Genomic DNA, 14890 nt, shown 5'->3' with positions numbered 1-14890 from the left:
TGTACTTTTACTGTATTACAGTTATTTGACATTAGGCCTACTTGTTATTTTGCAGATTCAGATTGTTAACACAACATGCAAATCGACAAAGGATGTATTATTATTGATTAAGCTATACTGCTTAATATCTGTGATATAATATACATTAGTCTGAAATGGGACATTCTGTTTTAATTTTGGTACTCTACTCTTACTGGTATATTATTGATTCCAATACTTTTGTAAAAATTCTGAATGTAGGACTTTTACTTGTAACAAAGTATTTATACACTGTTGGTTTATAAAATGTGAGATAACTTGATTGTGTTCATTTTAATTATTGCTAGGTTTTGGTGATTGTTTTCTCAGCTAATCCACTCGTTTGCTCTAAGAAATGTCTGAAAATAGTTAAAATGTCCATCATAATTTCCGAAACACCTAAAGTAATGTATTTGAATGTTTTGTTTTGTCAGATCAACAGCACAAAGCTTAAAGAACTTAAAGATATTCAATTTACAATTATATGACGCTGAAAATCCTCACAACTGGGAAGCTGAAACCTATGAATGTATTTTTTGTATGAAAAAAAAAATGATTAACCCGAAAACTATCTGCATGGCTATATAACTACTTGGGAAAAACGTTTAAAAACTTTTAAAACGCTTACATAATTAGAGAAGAGAAGTATATCTTTGTGTCTTGAAGTGTGTGGTGTGTGTGGCATGCATGAGGAATGAAAGGCATTCATACTCCAGTGTGAGTTCATTCTCTTCTACTCGTTAGATAATAAATCGGCCCACATGTCTTTCCCTGTAGATTTTCTCCATGGTGGTGTTCAGCTGCATCGTGAACGAGGGCTACATCAACATCGGCAGCGAGCGTTTGCTCTGCGTCTTCAACAACAACGCTGATGCCTGTAACTACGGTGTCACTGTGGGCGTGGCCTGTTTCCTCGGCAGCATCTGTTTCCTGATCCTGGACATTTACTTTCCCTCCATCAGCAGCATCAAGGACAGAAGACGTGCTGTCCTGCTGGACCTCGTCTTCTCTGGTACATATACACACAAATATTATGGACTGTTGTTCAACAAATATTATAAACTATGTAGATACAAAAAGGCACCACTCCTATGTCTGTACAGTAAATATGAAACTACAGCCAGCAGCAGGATAGCTTAGCTAAGCACAAAGACTGGAAACAGAGGGAAACAGTCTGCTCTGTCCAGTGGTAACAAAAGCCACGTTCAAGCTTCTTCAAAACTCACAAACCACCATGTTTTATCTTCTTTGTCTAATCCATATGAAAACTAAAGTGTAAAAGTGACTTCCTAGAGTCCCTGCTGGCCATCTGGCAACCTCAAACAGACAACATGACAAAATCCTCTGACTTTTACTTTAAAGTCACCGGCATGTCAACATTTTCTCGTATCCCTTGCAATCTACTAGATGGATTGTTACAAAATGTTGTACAAACATTTGTGGTCCCTAGAAGATGAAACCTTTCGGGAATCACCTGACTTTTAATTTAGCACCATCACCTTCACCATCATCATATGTTCAATTTGTACAACACTTGTACAATACTTCGATTTATGACAAACCAAAACTGACATTCCCATCAGCCGCAGCTGTACTTTCTTTTATTAGCAATTATAGGCCTGCTAAAATCCTAAACTAAGATGGTTAAAATTCTACCTGTTAATGTTAGCATTGTCATTGTTAGCATGTTGAGCTCAAAGTAGTGTTGTAACTAAGTAGAGCTTCACAGAACTTCTTCACAGTCTTTTACCACTGTTCAAAAATAATAAAAATAATGTTATGAAACAAAGATATTTAAGGAAATAAAAAATAATTCAAGTTTTAAAAAAGTCATAAAATCAGGATAAGCTTTCTGATGGAAGTATATTGAAAGAAGAGATTTAAGAGATAATGCCAATGACCATTTCTGACTCCTCTGTGTCCCGCCTCCAGGTCTTGCCAGCTTCCTGTGGTTCGTTGGCTTCTGTTTTCTGGCCAATCAGTGGCAGGCTACTTCCCCAGATGAGCTGCCATTGGCCCAGGGCTCCGACGCCGCCCGAGCCACCATCGCTTTCTGCTTCTTCTCCATCCTTACCTGGGTCTGTATGTTTATGTGTGTAAACCTGCCATCTGTCTGTGTGTATATCCAGGTGTGTTTGTATTCATCATCATGTCTGTGTGTAAACTTATCCTCTGTCTGCATGTACATCCAGGTGTGTTTGTGTTCATCATCGAGTTTGTGTATATGTGTGTATTCCAGGGTTATCAATGTCTGCTGGCAGTGAACAGGTTTAAGAGCATTTCCTTCATGGAGGACAAGCAGAGGCTCCTGCCTAGGACCCCTACCACCCTCGCTCTAGTTTAACACACACTCACATACACACACCCACACAAACTGAGTCCCAGCTGTATATTACTGGTTGATTAGGGCATGTCTGAAAGTTTGTCATGTAGCGTCAGGTTTCATTCAGTGATAATAATAATAATAATAAATAAGTATAATGGGCAGATAATTGGTTGAAGTTGATATGAAAATATGTATAACATACAATATGTTTCCAATATTGATACAGTGGTGGATAAAGTATTCAGATCCTTTACTTAAGTAAAAGTACTAATAACACCCTGTAAAAAATACTCTGTTACAGGTAAAAGTACTCCATTGAAAATGTTACTTAAGTAAAAGTATAATAAGGAAAATGTACGTAAAGTATTAAAAGTAAGTAAGTACTCAATGCAGAAAAACAAACAGTGACTGTTACTTTTAGAAATCACATTATTATATTATTATTACTCATGCATTAATGTAAAACGTGAGTTACGTATGTAACTACGGTTCTATGAATTCTGGATGACCGCCAGAGGCAGTGCATAACACTGGATGACTACTACCAACGTCGTCACGAGGAATCCCACCTTACCGGGAACGGCCAGAGGGTTCAGCCAGTACCAAAGGCAGGTCCCAAGAGGGGACCATGACAGCTCGTGGGGGGGGGGTTCCGTTGCTGGGCTCCTTTAAGGAACCGGGTCACCAGGGTGTGAGATGACATTGCAGGAAATTGTAGCCACAGACCCTAAAGGTTGAAGTGGAGAGCTTCTTCTCTAGCAAAGACTGCAAAAAACGCAGTATTATCGGCACAGAGGATTTTTCAGGAGCTATCTTCAGGAGCTTTATGAGCTCCGAAAAAATCTTCCACTTGTGCCTGGTCACACGATTCGAGGAACGGGTCAGGCCCCTCAAGGGCCACACCCATAGCTGCAGGCGTTACGGGCTCAGATGCCAGATGTGGCCCCCCAGGTGCAACAGCAGGTCTCACCTCCTGGGAAGGCACCATGGGACCCTGTCCAAAAGCTTGTGCATCACTGGAAACCAGAGTCTCCCTGGCCAGTTCGGGGCCACCAACAGGAGCTTGTGGTTGCTCTGCTGCACTCTGTGCAACATAACCGTTATCAGTGGGAATGGTGGAGTGGCATAGAGGAGACGATCTGGCCACGGGTGTGCCAGGGCATCCTGTCCCAACGGCCTCGTTTCCTCCCTCAGTGAAAACCAAAGGGAGCAGTGGGTTGTGGACTCTGAGGCAAACAGGTCCACTTCTGCTGTGCCATATTTGCCCCATATTTCCTCTACCACCCTCGGGTGGGAGAGGTAGTCTGCCACCATGTTCTGTGACCCCGGCAAGTACATGGCCTTGAGGCTGGCCTTGAGGCTGGCCTTGAGGCTGGCCTTGAGGCTGGCCTTGAGGCTGGCCAAGCTGCGGAAAGCCCATACCAGGAGTTGCCGTGCCACCTGCAGCAACATGGCCGACCTGGTGCTCCCTTGCTGATTTACATGGTAGACTGCTGAGGTGTTGTCGGATCGAACAAGAACATGCCTGCCTCTTAAATACGGCAGGAACTCGTGCAGCGCCAAACTGATAACTGCATATAACATAACTGCGAATCTAAATGGAGGACATTGATCCAAATTTGGAAGGGTCATAAATACAGGAGGCCCAGTGGCACAGCTGATGTTACAGAGGTCAACATACCCATCAACCTGAGAAAAAGGCTGTACCTCAACCTCCTGTTCCTCTGGAAATGACGGAGAAGCTGGAGTATGGCCTCTACCCGCCGTGGCGTTGGGAAGGCCAGCATGTGACAGGAGTCCAGGGTTAATCAAATGAACACCACCCTTTGGCTGGGTATCAAACAACTTTTGGCGTAATTGACGGTAAGGCCCAACCTTGTCACATGACATAGAAGAGAGGCAGTTTCCTGCTCCACCTGTTTCTGGCTCGGAGCACAAACAAGCCAGTTGTCCAGATATGGGAGGATCTGCATACCATTGGCTTGCATTGGGTCCAGTGCTGCCCGCATGCACCTCGTGAAGACCCGTGGGGCTAGGGAAAGCCTGAATGGGAGCACCTTGAACTGATAGGCCATGCCTTCAAATGCAAAGCGCAGATACTGCCTATGATGTATCGCTATCGGGACGTGAAAATATGTGTCCTTCAGATCAATGGATGTGAACCAATTTTGTGGAGCACATCTGTTGTACGCAGCATGTGGAAAGGCAACTCTTTCAGAAATTTGTTTAGCCCCCGTAAGTCCAGTACAGGGCGAAACCCACCCACTTTTTTTGGAATCAGAAAATAAAGTAAAGCCTGAGCCCCTCTGTGTCTGAGGCGCAAACCGTGTTGGCACCTCATGGTGTTGATCTGACCGCTTGAAGGATTGTGAACCCCGTGGGTAGCTACCGGGACGAGCTGGCATCTGAGGGCGACTGTTGCCAGGGTGTCAGGGGTGTAGGCCCCTGAAGGCTAGCAAACTGCTGCCTAGTTTGGTTAGCCTGGATTCCCCGCTCCAAAGCCTGCTGCACTGTTGGGCCGAACAGCTCCACTGGTACTACAAGGAGAGTGCGCAGGGCCCTCCTGCCTGTCTCCAAAAGCGGGAATTGGGCTAGCCAGACCTGGCGACAGGCCAAGGTAAGTGTTGCCATTAGCCTACCAAACTCTCTGGTCATAAGGGCAAACGCCTGCAAAGCTGCATCACTGAGGCTCTGGACAGAAGCATCCACGCCAGAGGATTGCAGAGACTGGGACAGAGCCAATATCAGGTGGGAAAGAGAGTTTCCAATATGGCCCATGCACGCCGCTGTATCATAACTCCTTACCAGAAAGTCATCCGTAATGCGACACTGTGGCCTAGGACAGTGAGCATCCGGTCTCAACACTTCAGTGGGTGACACAATGAGGGACGCGATAACTGGCTCCACAGCCTGCATCTGGCCCAGCCCGTAACTGCAGGCATTCTGCATGGCAGCCAAGGCCCTGCCGTCAGTTGTGTGGTGAGAAAAAGCTTTGGGGTCTGGCCAGCATTTGTAGAGCTCCTCAATGTATGGCTGGGAAGGTGGCTCAGACAAACCGGCCTCAGGCGAGAGATGCCTAAAGAATGCACTAGTTGTGGTACCTGCAGTTGGTGCTTCATCCAAGCCCAAGCGAGCCAGTGCCATACAGACCACTGGCTTAACTGTGGCATGGGCAGCCTCTGAGCCTGCTCTGGACCCGCTCCCCGTCTGCTGGGAACCAGTGTAAGAACCATGGGTGGAAGCCTCCACTTCTCCCTGCCCAGGTCTGTCCTTGCAGAACTGGCTGAAGGAAGCCCTCGTAGAGAGGGCATTGTCATCCCATCCCTGTGGGGTGGGGCTCCCGGCTGGGCAGTCCACACTGGTTGCAGCCCACCTGCCTGGCTGAAGGTTAAGGAGCAACCTCTTAATCTCAGCGAATTCTGAGGCTAGTGTGTCTACCTTGGCTGCCAAACCATCCACCTTCTTGGCTTTCTTTCTAGGGGGGCACCTGAAAGTTGGGGGAGACTATGTATACTCCGCACCTGTGAGGCCACACCAGATGAAGGCAACTGGCCTTCAAGCTGTAGTCCTTCCACTTCCGCTAGCCAAACTAGCTTCAGTTCCCGTGGTATAACACTGCAATTCATGCACTGACTGTCAGACAGCCCCTCTCTCAAGTGAGTAACACTGAGGCACGTGGGGTATTCATCATGGCCATCAGCAGCCAGCAGTGGAGCCATGCAGGAGCAACCCTAATATGGTGCGACCCTGCATATTTATGCAGCTTGTATATATATTTTTTCCAAAACAATAACTGTTATCCACGAGCGAAAACACACAAAATTACAGATCAAAAACATTTTAACAATAAAAGTAAATTTGTACCCATAAGCAAAAACACTTATGAGAGTCAGAGAGTCTTTATTTTAACTCAAATTAAATAACTCTCCTTCACTTAATAATCAAAAAAGAGCCAACGCTCTTTACCAAAGGATAAATTAAAGTGTACTTGACATGCTTTTAACAAAAACACTCAGCACAGAGCCTACAATCTCAACTAAGAATTACCGGTAAGCATGAAACAATCAGTAACAAAGGCGTCAAGGAGACCCCAAAACAGCCTCCTCACTCAAAAAAACAACAACTTATCTCTAACTAAGCAAACACTTACCTCACCAGCCTAACTCTAAAGCTGGAGAGACACGCGCTAGCTTGTCCTCAACCCGTGCTGATTGCTGGTGAAAACACCGATCTAACAGCAGGTTTTGGAGCGTAGCCGTACTAATTAACCGCAGCACTTGGAAGATGAAACCATAGCTCCAACCACGCGTTGCAGGGCTTCTAACGACAATATGATGGCTATTATCTCTTCTTTCCTTCCTTCCTTCCTTCCTTCCTTCAAATCAACCTGCTTTCGCGAATCATTGGGCTTATATAAGCTACGCCCCACATCATCCCAGGTCACAGGTGACTTTGTTGATTAAATACTCGACCTGCGCGTGCGCAAGACGGATAACATCCAGTGTTAACCACCTTCTCTGGCGGTCAGGAAGAATGAAATAGAAGCAGGATTTTACTGTTGTAGTTAGTTAAAGTTGAACTCTGTAGTATCAGACTACAATTAAAGATTATTTTCATTATGGATTAATCCGTTGATTATTTTTTCTACTAATTGATTGTAATTTTGATCTTCACATTTGTGAAGCTGGAGCCATCAAATGTAATTACATTAAAAAATGACTTAAATCATATATCAAGATAGTTGCCAATTAAATTTCTGTCAATCTAGCTGTACTTGTACAAACTATTGGGTAGTTTAATTTATAACAAAAGATCATATTTTTTTAAACTCGTCTTATGTTTTGTTTGTAAAAATCTTACTTTGTAAATTAACTACCGTAACTGAAGCGGTCAGATAAATGTAGTGAAGTAAAAAGTACAATATTTCTCTAAAGTAAAGTACAAATACCTCTAATTTGTAGTTGCTGTCCACCACTGTATTTATATACAGTATGTATCACATATAAGGTAATCGAACTGATGCTCATTGCAGTGAGCCGTGAGCCAGGATCAGAAACAGCATAAAAAAAAATCTTCGTGTGTTTAAAAAAATGATTACACAGTATGATCATATCATCATGATGTAATTCTACTGAAAATCAATAAATAAATACGAAATGCCCAATCCTAAATAATAAATGCATTTTTGATTTAGACTTTTAGTTTTCAATTGAGACGTTTTAGACTTAGTTTTAATTCTGACCCAATAATAACCTCCATAGTGCCTAAGGTGTCCTTGAGCAAGGCCCTTAACCTTTAACTGCTCCAGTTGAGCTGCTTAGACTGTGGTTCCCCTTCAAGGGAACTCGAACTGCGTCGGTGGACACTATGGGAACGCCTCTGGGTGTGGCAGGGCTGAACTATGAATGAAACTACTCCAATCCTATTGGTGTTGCTAGAACGGTAGTGTGTGACGGCGTAACCGGAGGGGTATATAAGCACGCCGGCACACAGGACACATTAGCCTTTTTCTATTCAGCAGGCACTCTCGAGTATGTTTGGAAGCTCCACTATCAAGAAAGTTGTTGTCTTACCTGGAAGTCCTGACGAAGCAGTAGAGACCATGTCTGGTAATCAGTTCCGACAATGTGTTTTTCCATGCCCACGCTACATCGCGGCTGGGGAGACTCATGAGATGTGTGTTTCCTGTCTGGGTATGTCGCACGCCAAGGCAGCTCTCGAGGGGGCTGCCTGCGGCCATGGCGAGGCTCGGGCCCTGTGGGTGCTGAGGTCTCGTGTGGCTCTCTTTCGGAAGACGGTCAGATGCGCTCTCCCCGTGGCTCAGGCCCCGCGGTTGCTGAGGCGTTGCAGTGGCTACGGTCATAGGGATCACAGTTTGATATCTCCGAGGGATGTCGGGACGGCTGAGGCCTTTTTCCGGTCCTCGTCTGCTGATTCTCCTCTCTTCCCCGTTTCTTGGCTTCTCCTGCCTGAGTTTGGAGAGGCTTGCACAGTCTGATTCTGAGGAGCTAGACGTGCTTAGCATCATGGAGGATGACTTCTGGAAGCCGGGCCAACGTCATCAGTCCGCGCCCAGCTATGAGAGGCGGTGCAGGAGCCGCGGGCCAGCAGTAACCTCAATGAGCTTTTCTGCAGCCTGAGCGCCACCCCCGCGCCGATCCTCGCCATTCTTTCCTGATTTACACAATGAGTTGTGTAAATCATGGAACAGACCGAAAAAGAAAAAAAAAAGAGCTGCTCTGCACGGCTGACTGCATCCCCTCTGCTGGACTACAGCAGCACAGCTTTGGAATGATGCCTCAGGTGGAGGAAGCACTCGCGAGCTATCTTTCTCCCACCCTCGCTTCATTCCTTCAGACGCGGCTCCCCACCAAGCTGTGTCGGACGACATCCGCTTTGGTGGTGGGCAAGGCCTACATGGCAGCAGGTCGAGCTGGTGCAAGCCTGTACACTATGGCCACCTTGCAGGCGTACCAGGCCGATCTTCTCAAAGACTGTGACCTAGGGGGAGGTCCCTCTGAGGAGGACCTGACTGAGCTCCGTAGAGCTACGGACTTAACACTCCGTGTTACCAAGGAGACGGCCCGTTCCAGTGGCTACGGAGCGCCATCTGTGGCTAAACCTCTCGGGCATCCAGGGGAAGGAGAAGGCTTTTCTCCTGGATGTGCCCCTCTCTCCTACTGGCCTGTTTGGTGAGGCAGTGGATGCTGTAGTCAGCAGGTTTCAGCACGCCAAAGGCAGGGAGAGGCGACGGCTGAAGAGAGACGAGCTCAGCCCTCGGCTAGCTCCTACTCCGGAGCCAGAAGCGAAGCGTCGCTTCCCGTAGTCCCTCTCGACAAACCTCGCCCAAAGCCCCCCGAGAAGACGGGCCTGAGGACCGTCATTCAGTCTCAGCGGGCTTGGGGAAGAGGTCCTGAGGTTTCGAGTAGGGGGGCCCACCACCACCACCCCCCGAGAGAGACTGACCGAGGTCCCCATCCATCGTGGCGGCTCAGGCAACAGGCTTTCCCGCCGTCTTGGCGCTCGGGACATGCTAGCCGCCAGCGAGCTCTCACCAGTCTGCCCGCCTCGAGGGGTTGCAGCTGGAAAACGATCGGGCTCACACACTGTGGGTCGTCGGCGAGTTTCCCTGGCGGTTCTCCACTTCAGGGTGACCTACGCATAACAACAGCCACCAGCCCCGCGTGCACCGCTCCTGGGAGGAGCATCATTTCTCCTGGCACATAAATTGCCTGGAAATGTTGGAGGTATTCAGAGCTCTGAGGAGTTTTCTGCCCGCTCTCCGCGGTCGCCACAACCTTGTCAGAACCGACAATACGGCAGCGGTGGCCTATTTGAATCGCAAGGGGGGTCTGCGCTCGCGCCCATTATGCAAACTGGCACATCAGATCCTTCTGTGGTCCCAGCAGAGACTGCTGTCCCTCAGAGCGATGTACGTCCCTGGGACCCAGAATCAGGGAGCAGACCTGCTGTCGAGACAGGGGCTGAGGCCCGGGGAATGGACAACTGGGGAATTATTATGCGAAGAGTTCGGCCCCATAGACGTGGACTTGTTTGCATCCTGAGAGACGGCGCACTGTCCCCTGTGGTTCTCCCTCTCGCCCCCAGCGTTTCCCCCATTCGCTCTGCTCCCGGGGGTTCTGGAGCGGCTCCGTCAGGACGGCGTCAGTCTACTATTAGTAGCCCCGTTTTGGCCGGCACGAGTGTGGTTCTCGGATTTAATATCGCTCTGAGGAGAGACCTGCTGTCCCAGGCGGAGGGCCGGCTCTTTCACCCGCACCCCGCCCTGTGGCAGCTATGGGTCTGGCCCCTGAGGGGGCGCAGTTCCTAGAGGCGGGCCTGACGCCAGGAGCAGTCGAGACGCTGCTCAGCTCCAGAGCCCCGTCCACGAGAAGGATGTACTGCCTGAAGTGGAATGTGTTAAAATGCCACCTGGTGTAGAGAACGGGCGGTGGACCCAGTTATCTGCTCAGTAATTCTGATACTGGAGTTCTCCAGCACCGTTTCTCTGCGGGCCTCTCCCCGTCCACGCTCAAAGTATATGTGGCTGCCATTGAAGCATTTCACGCCCCTCTGAGTGATGGGCCCTTGGGGAGGCTTCCACTGGTCGTGTGCTTCCTCCGTGGAGCCTGGAGGATGAGACCCGTGACTCGTTCCAGGGTTCCCACCTGGGACCTGGCAGTGGTTCTCGAAGCGCTGGCTGAGGCCCCCTTCGAACCCCTGGAGTCTACTGAGGCCAAGCACCTGACCCTTAAGATGGCCTTCTCCTCACTATCACCTCTCTGAGGAGGGTGGGGGATCTCCAGGCACTTTCAGTTTCTCCCCGATGCCTGGAGATTTTCCTGGGGAGGGTCAGGGCCATCCTGCACCCTTGTCCAGGCTATGTCTCTAAGGTTCTGGCCAGATTAGCAGGGTCCACGGTGCTGCAGGCGTTTCATCCCCCACCTCATGTGATGACGGAGGACGGGAGACTTCATCTGCTCTGCGCTGTCAGAGCTCTGAGTATTTACACACTGAAGTCTTCCCGGTGGAGGAAAGCAAACCAGTTGCTGGTGTGTTTCGGGTCCCCCAAGGCTGGGCTCCCCGCTTCTAAACACACCATCAGCAACTGGATCGTTCAGACTATTTCCCTGGCCTATCAGGTGCACGGTTTGCCTTCACCTATGGCCGTAAGGGCGCACTCTACTCGAGGCATGGCGGCTTCTGGGGCCCTCCTCGCAGGTGCGTTGCTCCAGGATTTGTGTGACGCGGCTGGCTGGGCCAATCCTCACACTTTCATTCGGTTTTACAGTCTGGACCTTCCTTCTGCACCCGGCACCTGTGCGCTCTCCTCCTAGTCGTGCCGTCAGGTTCTGCACGCTGGGGGCAGGTGGGGTTTCAGCGCGGCCTAAGTGGGTATCCCGTTCCCATAGTGTTGTTACCGACGCAGTTCGAGTTCCCTCGAGTTCGAGTTCCCTCGAAGGGGAACGTCTCGGGTTACGTATGTAACCCTTGTTCCCCGAGAAGGGGAACGAGACACTGCGTCGGTCCGCCACACCTCACCCCGCCTGGAGTGCCTTGCTTCATAGAAAAGGGCTAATGTGTCCTGTGTGCCAGCGTGCTTATATACCCCTCCGGTTACGCCGTCACACACTACCGTTCTAGCAACACCAATAGGATTGGAGTAGTTTCATTCATAGTTCAGCCCTGCCACGCCCAGAGGCGTTCCCATAGTGTCGTCACCGACGCAGTGTCTTATTCCCCTTTTCGGGGAACAAGGGTTACATACGTAACCCGAGACGTTCTACTGTCCAGGTGTGAGTCTGTGGGCTTATGAACAGGATGGTGCTGAAAAAGAGCTGCTCCTGGCGAGGCCTTCCAGGTTAAATAAAAGTTTTTTAAAAAAAAGAATTGCAAAACCAGAAAACACTGCCGGTCAGACAGAAACCAACTGATTTATTATCCATTGATAACTCAGTGGAGCCTGTTAAAACACACTTACCACCAAACCTATAGCAGGCATTTATCTCATTGTCAGAAGATGTAGAGAGGTTAAGTTGTAATTGTGTCAAGGAAGTACAATTACAAAATATCTTTTTTTAGTGTGTCAGGTTATTTTCCCCCAATAGTTCTGTGAGAAATTGTTCTCTCCTTCTCTAGAGGATTTATAGCATGTGACAGAGAACGAAATGAATGTTTCTTTGACTTTGACTAATATTTAGGGAAGTCTACTGATTTTGCACATCAAAGTTGGTTTACTACTATTCTATCTCAGAAACCCTCCTGACTAATGTCATTAGGGTTGTCTCAGCTTGAGTTGAGAGCGTGAGACTAACTTTTAACAAAAGATCTGCCTTTGCATGCAGTTTGAAAGATGAGGGGATTTACCAAGCAGTGAGGGATGTAATACTATAATATGCTCTCAAGTTGCATTATGGGAAATGGATGATGCAGCTTTTTTGGAGTTTAACACATACTAAGGACTAAAAGTTGAGTATGATTTTATGCAAGTACAATCCTAAATTGCAGGTCTTTTCTTTCTTCATTCCTTCTTTCTGTTTTGAGTTCCCTTCTAACCAAACTGTTAATGTGTCCAGGTTTATGAAATATCCCTTTCCTATTCCACTACAGAAACTTGATAAAATGTAATGTAACATGAACATTCTCATGGGTTCTGCTTTTGTTTCAGTTCAGCTCTGTTCACTTTGTTCCCGGAACTACTGAGGATGTAATAATAAATGCAAGTTCCAGAAATTTCAGGTTGCCATCAGCACTGTTGACTGTGATTAAGCTAGCAGATATGTTTGTACATCATAACAAGGATGACTACAAGAAAAAACAACAACAGTAACCACTGAATCTGTATCGAACAGGACAACCAATACTTTAACAAAGAAGAACAATGGAGAATGCAATTCAGAAAGAGTCAGTGAAAATGTGTACCAGAAGATTTTTTAGTGTCTGGCAGAAATGCAAATACAACACAAAGCCAAACAGTGCAGGGAAAACTTTAAAAGGATTATAGCAAGATTATAGAAAAATTATGGATCACAATGGATCTGGCGGAGAAAATCACCAAGTGATTCGACACACTGGATTTCACAGACAAGCTAGTGCCAGCCCCAGTTATGATGTATATCCTTTCGTCCCAATTTGTAAACGCTGTATACAGTGGACACGTATGGACGAAACTAGAACCAAAGCCTCAAAATGTTCTTAAAAGTTTAGGTTATGGGAATCCCTAGATTAAGGGATTAGCCACGCTAGAGGAGTGGCTCTGATGACAATGTTGGTCGGTCCACTACTTTGGGCCAGACTGAAATATCTCTCTCTCTAACTATTGGATGGATTGCCATGAAACTTTATACAGGCACTCATGGTCTCCAGAGGATGAATCCTACTGACTTTGGTGATCCCATAACTTTTCATGTAGAGCCATCCATCAGGTCAAAATTTCCATTTGTCCAATCCGTTTGTTTGAGCTCAAATACCTTAAAGACTAATGGCATTCCCACCGGCCTTAGCTGTACTTTGTGTTTAGCGCAAATTAGCAAATGTTAGCATACTAACAAGCCAAACTACAATGGGGAACTTGATAAACATCAGCATGTTATCATTATCATTGTGAGCATGTCAGAACATTGATGTTAGCGTTTAGCTCAAAGCTGTCTAAACAACCTCTCAGAGCTGTTAGCATGGCTGAAGACTGTCTAAAAGAGCTGTAAATTTAATCGTGTGTTTCTAATGCAGTCAGTGCGTAACTAACAGCCTCTGCTAATTGTGTGTGTGTGTGTGTGTTACTAACAGGCTGTACTGACATTGAGCGCACTGCGGCGCTTCTTAACTGGCAGCAACACAAACTTGTTCACATGGCAACACCTGGATCCTGCCCCCAGCAATGCTCGAGCCACACCGTACCCCATCGCCAATGGAGCAACAATAGTAACCACCAACCCCTATCAAGCCCCGCCCTTTACTGAAACCCTGGACCCCCAGAAACTCACACAGCAGAGACCCGTGGCTCCTGCCTTCTAGAGATAGACAGACAGTAAGAGGAGGTGTGAGTTGAACGATACTGCATACGACGCGGGCACGGACAACTTCCTGCCTTGCAGATTAGCGGCTTTTCAACCTCTCCTGGGATTGGTGGGATTTTGGGGTCATGTGATGTATGATCTATTTTCACCATGGCAACTGCTGGCTCAGCTTAGTTAGTTGTAACTCTCCGTACTGTCTTCTGTTCATGCACACACACTTACACACATATATTGACGCACGCAATCACAGCTGTAGTCACTCACACCTGGAAACAGATATTATACATGTACACCTGGAAACACATGTATATACACCTAGAAGCACACACACACGCACACACACACACACGCACACACACACACACACACACACACACACACACACACACACACATGCCTTGACTGCATGTTCATATGGTGAGGTGCAGATTAACAAAATGTAGATCAGTGATGATGCTCCATCTGCCTTATAAATGGAAACAAGGTCTTTAGTGAAGGAAATATGGAGGTAATATGGAGACAGTAAAGCTGTGCAGCGCAGTTTATCTTCTTCTGATTGCCTTCAGTCAGTCTGACCAATCAGAAGCCTCCCTGCAGACTTTTGGCCTCCCATTGGATGAAACTGAGACAGATAGGCAGCTTGACCAATAGGTTGTGAGGAAGCGAGAAAGGTGGCAGAACTTGCAGAAATTGGTACGTTTTCCTGGCAAGGAAATAAAGGCTTAATGCATTCTGAATGCTGTAGTGTTTTGATGTGAAATATTCATGTGATTAAATATTTTATTGTGATATGCTGAAGTGGTAAAATGAAAAATAAAATCTATTCACCACCACCACTACAAGAGCTGAGACTGCATTTGTTCACATCATCTTTAAATAATTTCTTCTTTGCAATTTGTGACAGGATGTGTTTTAGCATATTAATCAACATCTGCGGGAGTACCATAATTAGATAAGCTACTCGAGATATGTTGCATTCATCAGCAGCAGCTGTGTGTTAGCTTTATTTTTGGATTAAGCAGCTCACGTT

The 14890-nt window shown here is 47.1% G+C and overlaps 1 protein-coding gene across 1 annotated transcript in view; it reads left to right on the top strand.

Annotated features, from left to right (window-relative positions):
- Positions 1-14688, top strand: part of LOC119898946 (synaptogyrin-3-like) — a 16165-nt gene extending 1477 nt beyond the window's left edge. Inside the window, exons 2-4 of the mRNA XM_038713286.1 lie at positions 796-1030; positions 1951-2096; positions 13631-14688. Coding sequence (XP_038569214.1) covers positions 796-1030; positions 1951-2096; positions 13631-13858 — 609 coding nt within the window. The 3' untranslated portion in view covers positions 13859-14688. The remainder of the gene's footprint in view (positions 1-795; positions 1031-1950; positions 2097-13630) is intronic.
- The last annotated feature ends 202 nt before the right edge of the window (positions 14689-14890 follow it).

This window comes from Micropterus salmoides, unplaced genomic scaffold, assembly GCF_014851395.1.
Source record: "Micropterus salmoides isolate LMB-PRFRI ecotype aquatic unplaced genomic scaffold, ASM1485139v1 Ms_hic_scaffold_12, whole genome shotgun sequence".
Lineage (NCBI taxonomy): Eukaryota > Metazoa > Chordata > Actinopteri > Centrarchiformes > Centrarchidae > Micropterus > Micropterus salmoides.
The sequence above is the reverse complement of the archived record's forward strand: the minus strand, read 5'-3'. Positions and strand labels throughout refer to the sequence as shown.